This window comes from Halichoeres trimaculatus, unplaced genomic scaffold, assembly GCF_033239565.1.
Source record: "Halichoeres trimaculatus isolate MK-OKI-2021-1 unplaced genomic scaffold, fHalTri1.1 fHalTri1_scaffold_6, whole genome shotgun sequence".
In the NCBI taxonomy this organism is placed as follows: Eukaryota; Metazoa; Chordata; class Actinopteri; order Labriformes; family Labridae; genus Halichoeres; species Halichoeres trimaculatus.
Window position 1 is genome coordinate 34300136 of NW_027437184.1, and position 20652 is coordinate 34320787.

The following is a 20652-nucleotide window of genomic DNA, read 5'->3' on the forward strand; positions in this document are numbered from 1 at the left end:
AAAAAGAAAGGATCCTCATGTCGTCACGAAGGCCGAAATCTCGCGGCCAATTGGCAATGACCTATTTTCAGAGGCATCAAATCTCGTTCTAGGATATCAGAAAAAATACAATATCTCATTTTTTGAAAATTCAGGGGGTGAAAGGTCTTGTTTTCAAATGTATTATATTATATGTAAGTATAAAATCATAGATCAGCATGATATGTCCCCTTTAAATACTCGGAACTACCATCCTGTCAAATGTTTCCTCCCACTTAAGCTCACTGAGTCACTCCAATTCAAGTCAAAGTGAAAGAAAGCATGACAACACATCCTACTGAGATTACAGACATAATTCAGACTGATACTGATTTAAATGCTAATATTATGCTATCAAAAAATAAATATCCTGCTGAGAATGTTCAGCTAAATGCTGCTGAAACAACACATACAGTGACTTTTGGATAAAAGAAAAAGGAAAGTAGTGTTAAAAGAAGACTGAATTGAAACTAACGATAGGAACACACAAGAATGTTGTTTTTTGTTTTTAAATCTGTGAAAAAAACTGTTTTCATTTTTTTTCCCCTTTGTTTTTCGGTCTGTATTTCAGTCTGATTGTGATGCCTTGTTGATGTGTAGTACTCTGTGCTTCATAAATGAAGCTTATCTATTTAATTACCTTCAAATTAAAGCAGTATATAAATAGATAAATCAAAATGTAGTGACGTGAAAATAGAGCCCTTGTGTTGACTAAAGGCAGGTTAAAAAGTCACGGCACAGGTCGACTGTGTTTTTGTTGCACTCCTCACAAACAGCTTCAGATTATTAAAAAACTGTTTGAACAGCTGCTGTAAACTGGATCTCCACTGACACGTTCAGCTGAAGGTCTCCAGTTTACAGGGTCACTATTTAACCTGGAACACCGGGGGCTGACTGAGACACATTCACACTATCAGGCTCAAAGAAGACCACTGGTTAGAAGTTATTAGGAGCTAACGGAAGAAGTTACAAGCTGTAGAGACCACCGGATCAGGTTTTTCCCGGTTCAGTATATTTTCAATGAGAAATAACAAATCAGACAATGCCCCGTTTATACGTCTCATCCAAGCGGCAACCTCTGGTCCAAGAATATGAGACAATAGTGAGGTGCTAAAATCTGCTGTTTCTCGAGTGTCCACTTGAGGCTGGCTCTGGAAGTACTGGAAATCACATACACACCAAGCCAAAAAAAGGCGTTTTCAAAGCAGAAATTAACCTATTTACAGCCTGGTTCAAAAAATGTCTCCTGTCTGAGTCGTTAATTTTACAATCAGCACACTCTGTACGAGGGGTGAATTTTTTTCTAACTCGGATGTTCAGAGGATATTAAGATCATCCAATCGGAGGCACAGCTCAGGTCACGTGACCAGCAGGTGCCCTATAGCTGTAGAGAACAAAGGACTTTTCAGAGAGTAAATTAAATACCCCTGAACTAAATCTGGCCTCTAGTTTGTGCTGATTAAACAGAAAGTTCCTCAAAAAGTCCCCAGTTCTTACTTTTAGTGATCACCCTAGGCTCACAGGATTACAGATCTGAACATAGGCACAAACAGAAGTGGTAAATGAAACAGACATTTTACAAACTGTCAAAATGTCATACAAGAGACCAGGTGTTATAAAGGTAAAAGTAAAAGAGTATCTGACCTGACCTTTGTTAGGACTGTAGTGAGATCAAGATAATTGTACACACATCCTGTAAACAGCCACGCTTACAAATCACCAACAACACTTCTTACATCACACTGTGTCGTCATCTGGTTTCCACAGCTCTCTTTTTAAGCTTCCTCATCATTTCCAGAGATAAAAGAAGATCATGTGTTTGAAGTCCACCAAACACTAACGTTTATTGAACACATTTTCCTTATTTAGAAAAGAATTTAAATTAAAGATTTGACACACACTCCACAACCCATCCTGCACTCAAACAAAGACAGAGCTGGATGATGAGTCTGAAATCAGTTGAATCAGCAGTCTGACGTAAGACGATGCCGACTGTAGCCGACCACAGAGAGACGGCGTGCTGGTGTGGGTGTGGGCGCTTCTTTGATGCTTTAAAGGTTAGTCAAAAGGCTCCAACAGGACAGGAGGGCAACGTGGCCTGAGGGTTTTTTTTTTTTTTCCTGTGGTAGGTAAACAGGGGGAGACGGGGGCTTGGAGGGAGCGGTGAGGGGGTGTGTGGCTCCAGCATCTCACGGGGTTTCAAACATCTGGCTCTGGCCTTTAACATCCACTGAAAACCATCTGTGAAAACGCTTTTATCTGAGGGAACTGAGGCCCCAAACACCAGAACACTGACCAACACACACACACACACACACACACTCAGAGCAGTGTAATCTGAGCAGAACACACACACACACACACTGCTCTTGTTATCACATGTATGTTGTGAGGGTGGGAGCTGGGCTTTCAGAGGAGACCATAAAATGTGTAACAAAAACTTTGTCCTCTCTGTTTGGAGTGTGTCTCTGCTTTAAGAGCTTTTAAAGCGTGTTCCTGCTCCTGCAGGCGAAGAAAACCTCCCATCAAAGACGAGTGACGAAGCGTCCTACATGCCAGAGTTTGAGCCTGATGGAAATGACAGCACATCTCAGCCCTGCGGCACATGAAGCCCTCCAAACCACGACAGTGCTCACTTCATCCACTGCTCGGAGAGATGCCTTCGAGGAATAAACTCTGACATTGTAAAATGTCACACTGACACTACCTGGAGACAGAAGTCCTCCCTTATTCTGTGATAAATCTTTAATTTTTCAATTCACGGAAATATCAGGGAGCATGCGCTGCCTCTGTGAGTTTCTGTTTCCTGAGGAGGTCACGCTCACAGGCCGCTCAGAGCGCCTCGCTGGCCTTTGCCTTCAGGATCAATAGAAGTGACACACTGTGGCCAGGTATTGATCTGAGGCTTCTCCTGCTGTGTCACAACAAACAGCTGCATGACACATCTCTGCACCTTTTTTTTTTAGAGGTGTCACATGAAAAGGTTGCAAAACCAAAAAAGAGTCACTTTACTTTCCTGAATCATGGTTTTAACACTTCAAAGTGTTTCTTTGTCCGCCTGCAGCGTGGAGAAATCGTGGGGTTTAATCTGATTACGGTTCCATGTTAAGATATTAACAGGCTATTTTTACACAGGGCATTAAGCTCCACAGGAAAGCAATTCACAGATCACAGAGCTGATCTCCCAGCGCCTTATTCAATTACACTCTATAGGGGGATACATGTCAACATTTAAGGTCTCTGAGTATTATGTTGAGCTCTGTTGTGAAGAGGATAAACAGAAGAGGGCTGTTTTTCTGCTGATCAGCACTCCTTGAATTAATAAGTGATTAAACTGTCTGTTGCTGGAAGGCTGGGTGGTTTCCAAGCAGGACTCTAGAGGGGTCAAAAGGTCTCCAAGAACAGAGGCTTTAACACTCTAATTAAACAGGAGGAAGAAGTTTTTTTTTAATCTTTAACACAGTGTTCACTCTTAATCTCATCAAGATGTTGAAATGAATCTGAAGACCCACTCACCTCAGAGGGATTTTCACAGCCAGGTATCTGTCAATGGCAATCGCAAGCAGACTGAAGATGGAGCTTTGAGTCAGTACCAGGACAAAACAGGCCAAGAAGAGGCATCCATAGAAGTCCAGAGAAATACCGATGCTGATGGTGATAGCGAAGGGGATGGCGAGGCAACCGACCAGAATATCAGCCACAGCCAGGGACACCAGAAAGTAGTTGGTGGCGTTCTTCAGAGTGGTGTTGATCGCGACAGCCCAGCACACCAGTACGTTGCCGGATATGGAGAGAACAGCAATTACAACTTCAATCACGATGTAGTACGGACTCATGTCCGCGAAGTCAGACTGAGGCTGATCGCACAGAGAACGGTCACCCATTATCTGCTCTAGTCCCAGAGGAGGAAAGAAGTCTTTTTGTTGTGATCCAGGAATATTCCACAAGTGTGAGCTGCACAACCAGCCATCTGTAGAAACAAAGGCACTGACTTAATGTACACATCCGCAGCACTCTGCCAGTCCCACTTCATAAAGTTGACAACTACTGTGGTAGCTGCGTAATTACGCAATAATCCTCCACGCCTGCTGCACGAGCGCTCCCATAAAGCGTGATAAAGTTAGTACACACAGTGTCACTCACCTTTATGAGCCTGGGCATCGCCTCCAGATGATTTCACATCAACGGCGTCCGATCCGTGGTGCGATTCAGCGGCATCTGTACATCTGTGCGCAGCAGGCGGACTGTGACACACAACTCACCCAGACAGCAGTTTGAAGAGAAGAGTGAAGCGCAAGAAAGAACAGGCTGGAGAAGTAAAAAAACTCTCAATTTCACACACACAAGCCACGCCCCGCAAACACACACACACACACACACACACACACACACACACACACACACACACACACACACACACACACACACACACACACACACACACACACACAGAGAGAGAGAGAGAGAGAGAGAGTCGTTTGCGGTTTCTAGTAGAGTGAGATGGGTGGAATCCCAAGCGAGCGTCATCGGTCCGTTGTGCGTAATTAGCGCCACTAAACAGCCCTCAGCGACGCCTCCACATGCTGTTCAAAAAATAAACTCTTCTATTTACAGTTCACAGATATGCACGCGTCTGCACAAGAAAAAAAAACAAAAAAAAACACACACCACACATGGTTTCAGTCAGGTGTCCTGACAGCAAGTACAAGTGGAGGGAAGCTGACAAATCTATGAGAATTCACAGAGGGAAAATAATATCTTATTAGATTTAATAACTGTGCTTTAATTAACCCGAGCCCTTACTTATCAAACTCTGATGGCTCTCCTATGGTCAGATTTACTCCTCATAAATATTAGATGTGCCAAATAGCTTCTGCCAGGGGCGTGTCCACACTTAGTGACTCAGGGGGCCCTGCCCAGACTCGCACAGGGGTGGCCGGTTATAAATGCATCAATTATGATCTTCCCCCTTAGTTTTCACTTTCTGCTTTAATACAATCATTTAAGCACCTTATCATTGTTAAAGTCCTGTGTTTACCTTCTTGACTTGAAACATCACAAAGAAGCGTCAGAAACATCTTCTCAGCTATGTTCAGAAAAAAAATAAAATAAAATAAAAGATAAAGCTGTAGACACCCCCCCCCCCCCCAAACTAAACTAAAGCTCTGTCTAATGACAAGGTGGTGCATTGAGATGCTGTTCACGCTCACTGATCCCTGCAAATCATACTCTACTCACGCTCCACTCTTATTGGTTAAAAATGGCCTCCTCCACCTTTTCCTATTAAGCCTATATATGTTTGTATTTACCTATGTGGGGAATTTTGCACACTCTCCCTGGAAAGCCAAAGCAGGCTGCTTGGCCGATCCAGAAAGCACTCTGAGCATAAAACTCACACTTTAACTGTATTACATTTGGCAACAAATGGCTCAAATCCAAAGAAAAAGAAAATTTTGCCTCATTTATAAACAAATAAACCACTACAGCCTGTCAACTCACCAACTTCCTGTTCTCATTCTTCATCAGCATGGTGGGAAAACTGTGTTTTGTTAATGTCAGAAACTTTTATGTAAGTCACATATTACCCATCGATGATCTGCCATACAGTTTGTACTATGATACAACCACTGGTTTTTATTCATATAGAGACTGAGACTCAGGAAAAAACATATCTCTATATTTACATTAGAAATAAATATATGTTATTTCTGTTAGTGAGGGCACCCATCCATCTATCTGCTACCTCTTATCCTGTTCAGGGCCGTGGGTGGTTTGAGCCTACCCCAGCTGTCTTTGTACTCCCTGGACTGGTCTCCAGTCAATCACAGGGCTGACACACAGTGACAGACGACCTTTCACACACACTCACACCTACAGACAATTTAGAATCACTAATTGACCTAATGAGGATGTTTTTGGGCTGTGGGAGGAAGCCAGAGTACCAGCACAGAGCCCACACATGCATGGGGGGAACATGCTGATTGTTTTACAGTGATTATTTAATCAATAATCCACAATTAAACACACAATTCAAAGTCCATTTGGTGTTGATTGCAGTGACACCGTGGCCAGAATCACTAATGTTTTACTGGAATAAAGACTCCATTTCCCATGAGCACCATCACCCACTGTTGGAAAGATGGGACTCTAACTAATGTGTCTGTTTTGGAGAGCAGATCTTCTCTTTAACTTTCAAGACAAACTTTTCCCACGGTGCAAAGTGACAAGGAGATGTTTTTATTTGTAGTTAGGTGGAGCCATTTGAAAGGTGACAACAGTCAAACTTTGGTTTGGCAAGGAAGAGAGTTGTCCCCTTTGCAGTGCACCCAACGCCAGCCTATAGCACTTACTGTTGGGCTGCAAGGTTGCACTGATACAGTAGCGCTACAGATGGCGACACGACCAAGTCCTGGCAATGCCAGCCGAAGTCCTGGAGAACTGCAGACAAGAGGCCAACAACCAGCCAATAGCCAAGCAGCTCCCTGTCAGGTTTGTGAGGCCGGGGAAGGCAGTGGAGGCGCAAGCCGACGAGGTCCCCGACATCGGCAAACAGCTGCAGTTCCCCAGTGAGATCACCGTCGTCAGAAAATGAAACACATCAGCGGTCACTGCCATGTTGGAAGCAGCAAGGGCTTTATGTACAACTAGAGGGCACCTGTCGGTCATGTGATCTGAGCTGTGGCTCTAATTGGGCAAGCTTGCGATTTTAATATCCTCTGAACTGCTGAGTTAGAAAAATTATCACCCCCGTACAGTGTGTGCTGATAGTAAAATTAGCGACTCAGACAGGAGATGTTTTTTGAACCAGGCTGTAAAAAGGTTAATTTCTGCTTTGAAAATGATTTTTTTTGGCTTGGTGTGTTTGTTACTTCTTGTACTTCCAGAGCCAGCCTCAAGCGAACAGACCACTGCAGCAGTATGATTGCTATACCTGCATCAGAGATATCACATAGTGCAAAAAGTGCTTCAATGAAACATCTTTAAGTTGAAGAAATAAGGAGATGAAATAAAGTGATGAATATAAAACTCTTCAATCCTTTATTCAGCAATATTCTTCCAGCAGGCTTTCAAATCAGACATTTTCAACTATAAAACTGCAAACGTCTCTTCCCACACGCTCACCTCTCTTCAGAATAAATAAATACCAACTTTAAACGCTCTAAAACAGGAGTGCAAACAGAGGCTTGTCTAAATCATACCACAGAGAAAGTGTTGTGCCTCAGCTGTTACATGTAAAAGTCATCCTCTCCTTTTTCACATGGCATGCCAAACATGGTGGTGTTTATTTTGCAAAAGCAGCTGCAGTGCCAGCGTTAATGAGAGCGATGATGAAAAACATTAAAAAATGGAGACATGAGGGCACAAATCGATGGTTTGATTCAGCTGTAAACAAACACAGACATAGAGATCATTGTGTTTTCATTAAAAATATACCTACAAAACTATCCAGCCACAAGTGGAGCCTCACTGATGATAGATTTCTGTTTTTAAGGATGCGTGTAATTAAAAGTGTAAAATCTATAAAAGCTTCAGTTCAACTCAAATCTGTCAGCTCAAAATAGTTTCTGCTCTACAAAGTGGAACGTCTCCGACGCTCAGACTGATTGGTTCTTTTCAGCAAACAGGACCAGCTCTTGGAGAAAGTCGGGCTCACACTGGTTCACTCATGACTGTGTGTCGTTCAGTGAAAGGGGACGTCACACTGCGCTCGCTCACACACAGGGTCACACTTTAACCATGCATAGATAGTCAGGAAGAAGCTGTGTTTGGTGGAGAATTTGGCACGTGTTCAGTGTGTTTCCTCCCGCTGAGGAGGGACAAAACAGCTGCTCCAGGAGTGATTTACATTTTCAAGAGCAGACGAATCCATGGTTGTGTTTTTTTGTGTCCATCAGTGAGCTGGAGAGGTTTTGAGAAGTCTGTTTGAAGGGTATTCCTAGTGTCTGCTGTGCCTCCTATCCATCAGTCCTTCTCCTCTTCCTCCTCCTCCTCTGTCTATGGTCAGGTCTCAAAGTACTTGTAGATCTGAGAGACGTACTGCATGACGCTCTGCCAGTCCGGCCTGTCGGTCTTCATCAGCTCCTCCATGTCCTGTTTGGAACAGAAAGAGAGTTTACAAGTTATGCGTGGGAGTTTTGGATTTCCTGAGTTTGGGTTAACGTTATAAACAGCTCCCCCATCAGGCTGATCAGTAAACAGAGCCGGAGTGCAGCATCCATCCCTCAGATGTCAACACTGAACAAATAGTGTCTGATTTCTTTATTTTCCAGGTAAATATTTGATGTGATCTGCTCAGACAGCTCGGTGTGTAATCATGAGAGTGCAATCATGAGCAGTTATTGATGTTTAGTCTGTCTCGATGAAGGCTGCTGACAAGTTCACTCTGAATGCTGGAGACCTTTAGGAGTAAAGTGTGTCAGCTTCAGCCCAGTCAGCGCTCACCAGCTGCTTCAGAGCAACCACTAACGACTAAATTTATAGATTAGAGAGTATAGTTGACAATCTGAAAACCCTGTCAGACGTTCAGGCCTGCAGAGCAGATAAGAGAGGGTAAATGATGAGTTATTCTTGGTCCTGCTCTTGGCTGCATTCCATTCCTGGTGAATTCCTTGTCAGACGGCCAAAAACTGCAAAACTACTGAACACAGGATCAAAGAGTCTGCGAAACAATGGCTCAGAGTTTACACGTATGCTGAAGGTTAGCAGAGCTACTCAAGAGTGTTTTAATGTGAAGGTTTGTTCTTCACCACATTTCATCAGTTAGTGAGTAAATAAATCAGAAAAGATCCAAGCTGTCCATCAACAGTGTGCCTGCAGCTGGTTGGCTGATGTCTCTGGTTCACTGATCAGGTGAACAACATTTGTTAAAGGTGACCCCTTTTTCCAACCGCAGTCAGCTCAAATATGACAAGCCTAAACCTGATCCTGATCAGAGCGAGCCGTCCTGCAATCTGGACACTTCACAGTGAACTCTTTGAACTCAGAGCAGGCTGTGACTTGATGTAGGGAGTGTCTACAAAGGTCAAAATAAAAACAAAGAGGTAACTGAAATATTCAGGAGCTTCAACCTAAACATGTGCTGTTGTCACATTAATGCTCTCCCAGTAATTAAACTTTGGCTATCAGCTGAGGAAGAGATGCTCTGATTGCATGTAGAGCTCAAATCTGACTGACATTAGTTTTCAACCCTCTCCACTCCACACCTCCTGGTTGAGAAAGAAGAGATTTGAAAGAAAGGGCTTTTGACCTTTACTTTAGATTCACAGAGTGATACTTTAACGTCTACTTCAGTGAAATCTCATCGAAAAAAACGCACTTATACTTTAGTACAAAACAAAAAAACAAGCCTAGTTCTTTTGTAAAATAACGGAAGCCTGATCACTGTTCAAACAGTTAAACATGTATTTTTATTGTGAACTAAAAAGACATGAAACATTAGATTTTTTGCGATGCCCACACCTGTAATGTGGAAGGCCTAATTAAGCTTTAGGACCAAGGGTGAGGGCCAATCATGCCAACATGGCAAGGGGATCAAGGCGAACAGGCAACTTAACCAAACCTAACATAAAACCTGGATTAAGATTTCATATCATGCCAAAATGATTCAGATGATGAGACAGAGTAAACAGATTTCTCTGATGCTAAAACCCATGTGGCCTTTTCGGCTTGCCTGTTGGTGCGTCATCTGCAGAGTTTGGTCCTTCTTTTATCCACATCTCTATGAACTTCTGAGTAAGAAACAAGTCTGACCCATTAACCCCCAATGACAAATATACTATATTAAAGTGGACATATCATGCTTGTTTCTCCTTTTCACTATGCCAGACTAGGATGCCTGTAAAGCATTTCTGCCCTCAGTACAAGTCATTTAGTTCCTTCATTGCCCCACAATAGCGTTCTCAATATCCTCATTTTAGGCCATTCTGAAGATCTCGTTGAAACGCTCCGTTTGGAGAATGACCTCCAGTAACCTCGCAACGTCACAGCCCTTTGTGCTCTGATTGGTCAGTTCTATCAGAGAGGCGGAGGGGGTAGAGCCAGGGGGTGGTTTTTGCATCATGGCAGTATTTACAAAATCACCATATTGAATGGAGCAGACCGAGCGAGTTTGCTGTTTGCCAAAACTTCACCGTAAGGCATTGATAGCACTAATAAAATGGCAGAGTGTAGGATATGTCATTTTGTATTGGACCCTGAGTCAGACCCGGACGGTTCTGCAGCTCAGGAGGAAGAAAATCCACCTGGACACAGATCATCTCAGGACGCTTCAGTGTGGTGAGTCAAACTGGTACTGTAACATGTATAGTTTATACCTTTATACTTGGCTCTTGGTGGGTGTATCCCTCGGTGGCGGTTGTGTGACTAACTGACATCACAGAGGAGGAGCTGCTTTATCAGATTACTCCAATAAAAAGAAAGGATCCTCGTGTCGTCATGACGTTTGAAATCTCGCGGCCAACTGGCAATGACCTATTTTCAGAGGCATCAAATCTCGTTCTAGGATATCAGAAAAAATACAATATCTCTTTTTTTGAAAATTCAGGGGGTGAAAGGTCTTGTTTTCAAGTTTATTATATTATATGTAAGTATTAAATCAGGGATCAGCATGATATATCCCCTTTAAAATACTACATTTACAGCACTTTTTCCATCTCTGTTGTTTCCTTTCACAGGGTACTTTACATCATCTTGTGTGGCCTCTGTCCTGCTGCAGTGATTTCAGCTTTAATCTTGTTCATCACAGAAATAAATATTTAGACGAAGTGAAGTAGTTGCTTCCAGTTTTTCATGATATGACAGCCCAAACACACCAGATGTATCTTTGGTCTGGCTCTGCTCCGCCATGACACTGGATCAGATAGGTTTCCATTCAAGTCAACATGTCGACTCTGCTCTGTTGTGGTCCCTGCTCTGGCGGGTTGCAGCAGATATGCAACAATCCTATTTTTCCTGGATGCTGGAGCTGTGACGTGTCAATTCTGTAGGGTAGATCAAACCCAGAAAAACACCTAAAGATCCAGTGACTTTTAAAATAAAACAAACCATGTAAAAAAAAACAGATAATAATTAAACTGACCATAAAAACAAAGGGATGTAATGAGTAGAGCCTGACGGGCCAGACTTCTTGTTATTTTGGGCTGTTCTGATAATCTTTTAACCCTTCCTTCTGCTCTGCAACAAGCCTTGAAATTTGGCCTGATTATAGCAAAAAGGGCAGTCCTGAAAGAATGGAAGTCAACCACTCCTCCCTCTTTTACAGCCTGGCTGAATGATGTGGTTTCTTGCTTATAGTTGGAGAAGATTCGTTACACTCTGTCCAATTCACCCCCAAAGTTCCTAAAAATCTGGGGACCCTTTGATAAATATATATAAAGAAGGGGAATTAACAGTCTATTAATTGATAAAGTATGTATACTCTTTGTTGTACTGTGAGGTTTTGATAATGTGTACAAGTGATGTCATCAGTTATACATCCTCACCAGTGGCGGCTACTGGTCAGTCAATGAGGGGAAGCTCATTCTCTGGCCTACATCATAAATTTGTTTATTCATTTAAACGTAAATTCTACCCTCCGTGTCAGCTTGTTAGCAGCTGGAGCTGCTACATGAGACTATACAACAGGCTGTAAGTGTGAGTGACAGGGGGAGAAGCTCCACAGCTGTAGCTGTAGCTGCTTATTGGTGAAAAGAAAGAGAATCTTTAAACACAACGCTTGCTGTTTTTAAGAAAGATAAACTCACTGGGAATTAATAAAGCCTTATACTCAGTCCTGAACCACTGAGTGTAACTCAGTAGATGCTCCGGTGGAGGGTTATACTTCAAGATCACTGACTGGCTCATTTCACTGTCAATCAAAAAGGGATTTGGTCTCAGACAGATCATCCAATCATCATGCAGAAGCCCAGCGTCCAGGCCAGCCCACTGCCTCATAGACCCTCAGAGACGCTCAGCGTCTGATGGGCGAGACAAAGCCCAGCGTTTATCCAATGACCGTCCAGTTTCCACAGTGGAACAACCCACTCTACACTTCCCCGCTGAAGTCAGAAGACGCCCAGGGTCTGACTGTGTTAAAGCGCTGAGACACTGCGGGGATGAATGAGAAGGAGGTGGAGCCAGTTACCTGTGATAGGAGCTGATTCTGAACAAAAGATGAAGGAATTCTAGCTCATATTTGTCAATGAAATGTACACACAGCAGAACATATCACCACGTTTTCGGGGACATTGTAGGGGAAGCTGAGCTTCCCTTGCAGTCTTAGAGCAATCTCCACTTATCCTCGCTCCATGTATCTGAGACAAGGTCTTCCCTTTTAGAATTAAAACTGCGACTTTGCATCCATATTCATTTATTTGAATTATTTCTTTCTCTTTTTTTTTTTCTTCTATTTTATCAGTTTATAAATTTTATTACATATGTATGCTTAATTTCCGAATATATATATATATATATATATATATATATATATATATATATATATATATATATATATATATATATATATATATATATATATATTTATATATATATTTATACATGTATTTATATAGGCATAACTATCGTAATAATTACTGTCTCTTTCTTGATTTAAAACACCTACTACAATTTGAGTTCTAACTTAACTTCCCATCTTATAATTACATGTGATACATGTGTATGTTCTCTAATATGTGTGTGCGTATGCGTATGTGGGTATTTATGCAGATTTCTATGTGTGTGTAAGTGTATGTGCATGGATCCATCTATCTATATGTATGTTTATATATGTATGTGTATATGTATGTATGTGTGTATGTATGTGTACGTGTATGTATGTATGTATATGGATTTTTTTTTTATTTGTTTATTTATTTATTTATTTATTTTATTGCTTGTTTGTTTTTACACACAAAATCACTATTATTATGCTTTAAGACCCTTGTTTGTGTACCTGAGTGATGTTCGGTTTTTATGCACACAGTTTTGTTATGTGCATTGATGTGTTTGTATTAAGCTTGTTAAAACAATAAATATAATGTATGAAAAAAAACTGAGACTTTGCACTTGGACCTTCAATTTAACTTGGACTTAAGGACTGTACTGTCATCCCTCATAGATATCAATTCTGGACTAGCATGGATTTTGACCTCTCTATTATTCTTGTATATCTTGTATTCTTGTACACCAGAGATGCATCTGGTGTATTTGGGCCGTTGTGTATTTCTTTAAATAAAATATGTGCAGAGTGTCTCACTACTGTTTAAAGTAATGATGATTGAAATGCACAGAGCAGCTTACAGCCTGTTGAAAAGCATCTCTGAAAGCCCCCCCCTCTGCCTGCAGGCGGTCAGTCTCAGACAAACTGTCTGTCCATCTCTGATGAGTCAGACACTGAACCAGGATTTCACATGACTCCACATGGAGCCGGCGTCACAGCAGCTCCCTGTAGCTCAGAAAAACACTCACTGTGGAGGGTCAGCTCCGCAGCGTGTAAGAAGAGGCTCCTCTCGATGCTGACGCTCAGCAGCAGAAACAGACTGAACTGAAAAATAACTGTCCGGTGTTTGTTTTTAGCTTCACATGGGAACAAGTTTGCAGGATCCAATCTTGTAGCCACAAGATCGTAACTGAAGGGTTAATGAGATACAGAAATGTGAACTTTGGTCTGAGTGAAATATTTGAGCCTGGTTCACTTTCTGGCCCCTGTTCCAGCTGGCTCCACCACAACAAGCCGTTAGACTGGATGTTTATTTTATCAAGTCAACTCCGAGCAGTTATTTCTGTTCTGTTTGTTTACAAAAAGAAGAAGTAGCCAGCTACGCCGTGTTCACTTTTATCATGTTCCTCAAAACATTAGGCTGTCACCAGTGCTGATCAGGAACAAGATGTGATGTCATACGCAGATAAATGATGAAGAGGAAAAACCTTTGAGAGCAAGAAGGGAAACAAAAAGTTATGTCTTAAAAAAACAGTCACATAAAAGACTGTGTGTCCATCTGTGACACTTTCATGACCTCTACAATCTCACTGAGCTGACCTTAAGACCACCAAAGACCACCAAAGACCACCAAAGACCACCAAAGACCACCAAGGAGCACAACATCTGTACTTATGAAAAACAACATCCTCAGATTCGTCAAAGTCTTTCCCCAAAAGTTGAACTGTCTTGATCAATGAGGCAGCCCAAAACTTTTGTTGTGGTTTGAGTTTTTCTCAATGGACAGAAGTGGGCGGGGCTTAATTGGTGATGTCACAAAGTACTTGTTGAGTCAAAGTGTGACGGTAACTAAGGATGCTGTTTCCTGCTGCTGCTCAGTTACCGTCAGTCTAATTTGATCAGAGCAAACGCAGACGCTGACAGATTAATGAAAAACAGATTTTATAACAGATGTCTGCAGAGAGGAGAGGATGTGTCACATCAGACGTCTGACAGACGCTGTGGAGATACTTAATAGTTAGAGTGACACATTTTTATGTCATCAAACTCAGACAGGAGACTTTTTTTCACTCTTTTAAAATGAACAGAACAAGATCAAAAAGCTGTGAGAAACACACAGAGGAAGCTGAAATCTATAATTCTACAATTCTACATTTTACTTTACTAAAATTCCTCCTGTCACGATTTCAAGACTAGTCTGATGAGTTCAGGTGAGTTTGTACAGATTTAAACTCAGCACAAAAAGGAAGTAAACTAGTGTATGTTAGTTTAATTCTTTGAATCAATGCTTCTTGGTAATAAATTTGGAGCCACATCTGTAACAAACATGTTTATAGGCTGAGATCTTCGTTGCCAGAAACTGAATTTAAAATGTTATGTGGAATTTGAAAATAATGATATGAAATTAAACTAATTGTTTTGGAACTGAATTTATTTGCTATGAAATTGCTTTCAAACTACTTGAAAATTCAACCCTCTATTTTCCTTAAATCAAAAAAACACTGGATTTTATTTCAGTTCAGCATGGCTGGACCATTACATCGTCTATGTCCATAATGCAGAGTAATCGAGCACAGATCCACAGAAATCCTTTTCAGGTTTGTGAAAACGTCTTTACAGTCTCTGGTTGGACTCCTCACATGAGTGAAGTAAGCTGAGACAAAACCATGTCCATGGTGTCTGAAGACCAGGGACTGAAGAATCTGGTTTGCTTAAAACTTACGTTTTTATGGATGTGAAGAGGATTTCTGAGAATCTGTGCTCGATTACTCCTCCTTATGGCTGTAGGTGACATTCTGGTCCTGCCATGCTAAATTAATATTGAATTGTAAAACTGAATCTGAGTTTTGTGAACAGGAGTTGAATTTTGTGTATTTGACTTTAAAAGATAAAGAGAGTTGAATTTTTAAATTTGGTTTGTTTTGAAAATGAATGGAGATCAGATCTACTACTTGTCTTTTTACTGGATACAACGCAACAAGGTAAGGCGATCATTAACAGTTACGTGGCACTGTTGTTTGAAACGTAGCAACAAGCAACTTTTGTTATTTTGTATTGTAGTTCAGTAGTTAGCTCAGTTGGCAGCTAGGTGCTGTCTAAGACATTTTTTGTAATGTTTAACGTTAGTGAATCCTGGTTATGTCCTGCCAGTCATCTACCAATCAGAGCTAACATAACCTCACTCTTCACTTTATTGATAGACTCTCAAGTTTGAACAGACCACTGCAGAATAACTGCTGACTGTGGGTTGGAATCAACATTAGCAAAAACAGCTTAGCACCTGTGTTAGCCTTAAGCTCGGGCTGTATCACTCTCCTGTTTATCTTTCTTCTGCTCTTCTGTTCTTTTTCTGTCTGACAGTTAGGCTCCAGTGTCTACCATCACTACAAAATCAATCACAGAAATCGTTTTCAGCAGAGTCAGCATGGTGTTGTCATGGAGATTTAGATGTGCTGTAAATCAATCTGGTCCTATCGACCCGATCAGGAAGCTAAGAAGTAGCATTTTGAATAACCTCTATTGGTGCTGATAACATCATTTTGAAGTGTTAATCATAATCAGGCATAGCTAAATCTAAAAGGGAGAATTTTGCCAGATCATTTGGAAACTCCTCACAGCTTCTTTATATTCCAATTTCAGATCATGCTTTTGAAATTCAATTTAATAATTCAGATTCAGTTTCTAGTGGCACAAATCTCAGCCCATAAACATTTCTGGGATGAAAAACAGAACTGAGTATGTGGGTTGTGCTCATGAAAAATTTACCAAATTTTCTCTTCCGTTGTCCAATAGATTATCCTGCCATATTCTACTGGACACAAATCACTTTTACTTCTCATGCTAAGTTTATATTTACTGTCATCTAACTTAAAAAAACAACAACAACAAAAACCTTCTTTGACCAGATTTCTTAAAGCCAATTTGAGTGTCACTTCACTCCATCCAAAACAAACTAACTTACAAGCTGCTTCCTCTTTATTATGAAGCTTTGAAAAAGAAGCTCTTGGGTCTGTTTTAGTCTGTTGATTGTAATGTTCAAGTTTAACATCTTTAAACCGTGTCTACAGCAAGAATGAGAAGCTTTTTGCAGGTCAGAATCAGAAATACTTTATTAATCCCAGAGAGGAAATGTCATGAAAGGTCAAGTATCCTATTAAAAGCTTTGATAAGAGATTTTTTTCTGGTAGTGATTCCAATGTGAAGGAATGACTGTGAAGACGAGGATACAGAAAAAAAATACTGTTTTGATTCATTCTGATTTTATTCTTTTCAGCTTCAAATGCATCACCTTTGAGATTCAACTTTTTAAAGAAACTCATGACACTTTTTAAAAAAAAAGTATATATTATCTTATTGATGTGTTTTAAACTGTGATTGTATCATCAAATTACTCTGTTCAGATTCTGTACTTTGAAAGAGACCGAGCAAATAACATGCTGTAATCTATATTAGTCCTTCCTCTTTGCTAATCTTTCAGAATGACGGCTTATGTACTTCCCTCACCAAAGTAAGATGCCATGTCACTGCTCCTGGCTTTGAAACGTCTATTCAGCCCTGTGTAAAGCTGGAACTGGATGTTATGGCTAACAGCTAGCAGCACCTCCTCACTGGGAGTAAATATGAAAGCAGTGTTTATCACACAGAGGAAAAACTCAGAGGGGTTTTCTCAGAAAGTGCTCACTAAGTCTAAATATTTCAGCGGAGCAGCTGGGAGTTTCTCACTGATTCCCGAGGGGAGCTGCCAATGTTTTATCAGACGACCTCCACAAATCAAAGTCCAATTACATCTGAATTATTTATAGCATTAGCTTTTCTCTTGATTTACAGCCCACTGTGTCGAGGCTCCGGATTAGTTAAGCTGTTATATTTCATTTCCCTATGTTTCTTCTCTTTCCTGTCTTATTTTAAATTCAGGTCTGACTTCCTGCTCCTTTGTGTTTCCCAGTCCTCTGCATGCAGCCTGTTCGTCAGTCTACAGCAGTGGTCACCAACCTTTTTGAGCCCAAGATCTCTAAACCCAACCGGTGTGAATGAAAGATTTACCTATTGAAAGCTTGAGGAAAAATGGAAAACACATTATGTATTTCAAGTTTTAACGTGCCTAGATGTATGAATCATAACATAAGTGTCCTATATTTAAGTGTTAGAAGCTGTTTTGCTTACCTGCTGAAACCCTTTGGATGTTATCACTTTTTCCTTTAACATTATATGAAAATGGGACTTAAACTTGTTGTAGTCTGGCTCGTCTACTGACGCACATTATGTATAATACAGTTTTTATACTTAAACCACGAACTATTTATCATTTATTTATTTTTATGTACTTTTTTATTAATCCCCTTGGGGGAAATTCTCTTTTCACACTCTGAAAATGCTTTATACACACACAAACAGCACTTTTGCACAGAAACGCACTGATCGAGGTCAGAGTGATGGTGCTGCACCTTCAGGGCGCATCTGAGCAGTTGGGGGTTTTGGTGCCTTGCTCAAGGGCTCCCGACAGTGCTCAGGAATGTAAGCCAACACCTCCCTAGGTATCAGCCCAATTCCGATCTTGGTCCGCAGCTGGGCTTGAACCAGCAACCCTTCAATCCCTAAGCCAAGTCCCTACAGACTGAGCTGCTGCCGCCCCCAAAGCATGCTCATCCCCAGCCACACTTAAATGTTAAGATGGTCGCCCCCCACCAGGTGCATACTGCGATGGCCGGAAATCGAACCCAGGTCAACTGCTTAAAAGGCAACCTTACGAAAGAAAAATATATTGCAGTATATTGGAAAATATCATGTTATATATTAGGTAATATATTCCCATATATGAGAATTAGTATTTATATTTTCCAATATATTGCAATATATGGAAAGCTGCAATTATTTGTATATTTTGCAATATATTGCAATATATTTCATATATATATATAATATATATTGTATACGTGCCCTCAATATATTATTCCATGTGTATCATAATATATCAATAATATATTACAATACATTTCAAAAAATATATTGGTACATATATTTTTCTTTCGTAAGGGCAGATATGCTCACCACTATACCACCATCGCAGGTCAAGGATTTAATATCTATATAATCATAGTTATTCATAGTGCTTAAAGTAGAGAGTGACATTAAACAAGAAAAATGGTGACAATTTGTAAATGTACACATCCTGCCCCCCCTTCCGCCCTCATTGAGCCACCCCAGCCTGAAAGTCTGGACACGCCCCTGCACAGAGGCACACAGTAACGGTGTGATATGAAAGCTAAGAGGCTTTCAGGTGTGATCACCATCTGTTGATTTTTAGATTATTTGATTAAAGATAGACAAACTTGGTGAACACTTCTGTCCCAAAGAGAGGAGAAAGGTGACTCCTGTATGAGCCCGAGAAGGATTAATGATCAGCTGATGCGAAATACACCCGAGTGCGGGAGCGCAGCACTCATCATTAGAGTATCCACAAACGAGATGAAGGTTAAAGTAATTATAACCCCCACAGAGTGACAGGGGGAACTTGTGCTGCTAAATCTTGTAAATCTGGACATAGTGTAGAACAGAAGTTTTCTCCACGACTCATGGGATACTCAGGATGTCGAATCATTACAGCATAGAAAACACAGAGGTAGATGATAGCGCGTCTGTAAACACTGGTACATGATCATAGTAAGTGTGGATTTGATTTCCTCAAGCAACTTTTCCAGCCATAGTTCAGATTTGTTTACATTGTGTGTGCTTAGTCGTACTTCATCATGCGTGATGCGGAGTAATTCATTTTTCTATTATTTTCAAGATCTATCAGGGAAGCTTCAAAGATCAACCAGTCGATCGCGAGCGATGGGTTGGCAACCTCTGATCTACAGTCTCAGGGGTGTAGCCTTTCGTGATCAGGCTCCTTTTCTTTGAAATCACCTACCAGTCAGAGTCCACGAGGCAGACACCCTCTCTACCCCTTTTACCATTCCCACAGCTCAAAGTCAGAGCGAGCTCAAGGCTCGACCAGGGCCTAGAGAAGGTTTTCCTCAGGTTTTCTCTTCAGCTGAACAACTACTCTGACACACTTCACCTGTCTTACTTTTCAAAGTTGCCCTGGTCCTTTATTTTAACCGTACAGCTGCATGGCCCCTCTGCTATTTTTCTAGTTGTTCCTCCAGTCCTGACACACTCAGGAGTACATTTTTGATGCTCTGAGTAGGTGCTGTTTCTCAGCTCCTCGACACCTCTAATCAGAGGGTCCCTCTGTGATATAACGTGTGTGTGTGTGTGAGAGTATATAATGTAAGGTTAACTCACCAGAGAGGCTTTAATGCCGACGCTCTCGGCTGCCTGGAAAGCCAGGGTCAGATTTCGTACCTGAAGAAAAATAAGCAGCAGAGACAGCGTGAGGCTCCCTCACACCCAGGAGACTTCAGAGAACATGTGAAAAGACTTTGCTTGTTATTGTGAGCCTCTTGGTGTGTTATGTAGCCTCATGTTTATTTGTGAAGTGTAAAGCCATACGAGGTTCAATCTCTGTCTGGGAAACTTATTAAAAGTCTAGTGAAGTCAGTCCCTGTAGGTTTAACCTGAGTCTCCTCATGGAGAGTTTGCTAACCATCACTTCTGCTCAGAGAGGAGGAGATAACTGTAAACTGAAATGTGAAATACACACTGTCCTGAGAAGCACACTCAGACTGTGACAAAGGACGTACATAACACTGAGATGCACAGAAATTTGAAAAAGCAGCAGAAGAAGAAAAAAGACAATCCAGCACACACACACGCACACACACACACACACACACACACACACACACACACACACACACACACACACACACACACACACACACATAGTGACACAAACAGTTTATGTGTCATCAGTCTCTGTCAGGTGATGGTTGTTTGTAGAAAATTTTGGGTTTGAAGATTATTAGTGATTAGTGATTTTTATTAGTGATCATCGTGATCACAAGTTTTCAAAGGCCGTTTTTAAGTCATCTCTGTGGTATTACTCTGTTCTGCGAGCTCCCTGGCTTCCCAAGTCTCCCTTTATGAAAGGCTAGGGATGCCAAAATCTAAGGAAAGGAGAGCACATCTCCCCTCTCTGACATGTGCAAACGTGAAAAAGAAAGGCAGGGAGAGCAGCAGCAAAGACCCCCAGGAGTACATAACAGAGCAAGCATCAGTGGTATGACACTGATAAAATCAGACACAGCTATAAAAGAGGAGCTGGGGTGGAGGTG

At 41.2% G+C, this 20652-nt stretch overlaps 2 protein-coding genes across 4 annotated transcripts in view; both read right to left on the reverse strand.

The window, feature by feature from the left end:
* The window catches only part of adora2b (adenosine A2b receptor), a 30253-nt gene extending 25954 nt beyond the window's left edge, over positions 1–4299 (reverse strand). The window contains exons 1-2 of the mRNA XM_074672827.1: positions 4162–4299; positions 3535–3988 (exon numbers count right to left, since the gene is read on the reverse strand). Of these exons, the coding sequence (XP_074528928.1) occupies positions 3535–3902 (368 nt within the window). The 5' untranslated portion in view covers positions 3903–3988; positions 4162–4299. The remainder of the gene's footprint in view (positions 1–3534; positions 3989–4161) is intronic.
* A 2750-nt stretch (positions 4300–7049) lies between these two features.
* The window catches only part of specc1 (sperm antigen with calponin homology and coiled-coil domains 1), a 168045-nt gene continuing 154442 nt past the window's right edge, over positions 7050–20652 (reverse strand). For all 3 annotated transcript variants that reach the window (XM_074671964.1, XM_074671965.1, XM_074671966.1), the window contains 2 exons: positions 19721–19780; positions 7050–8109 (listed from right to left, as the gene is read on the reverse strand). In XM_074671964.1, coding sequence (XP_074528065.1) covers positions 8020–8109; positions 19721–19780 — 150 coding nt within the window. In that variant the 3' untranslated portion in view covers positions 7050–8019. The remainder of the gene's footprint in view (positions 8110–19720; positions 19781–20652) is intronic.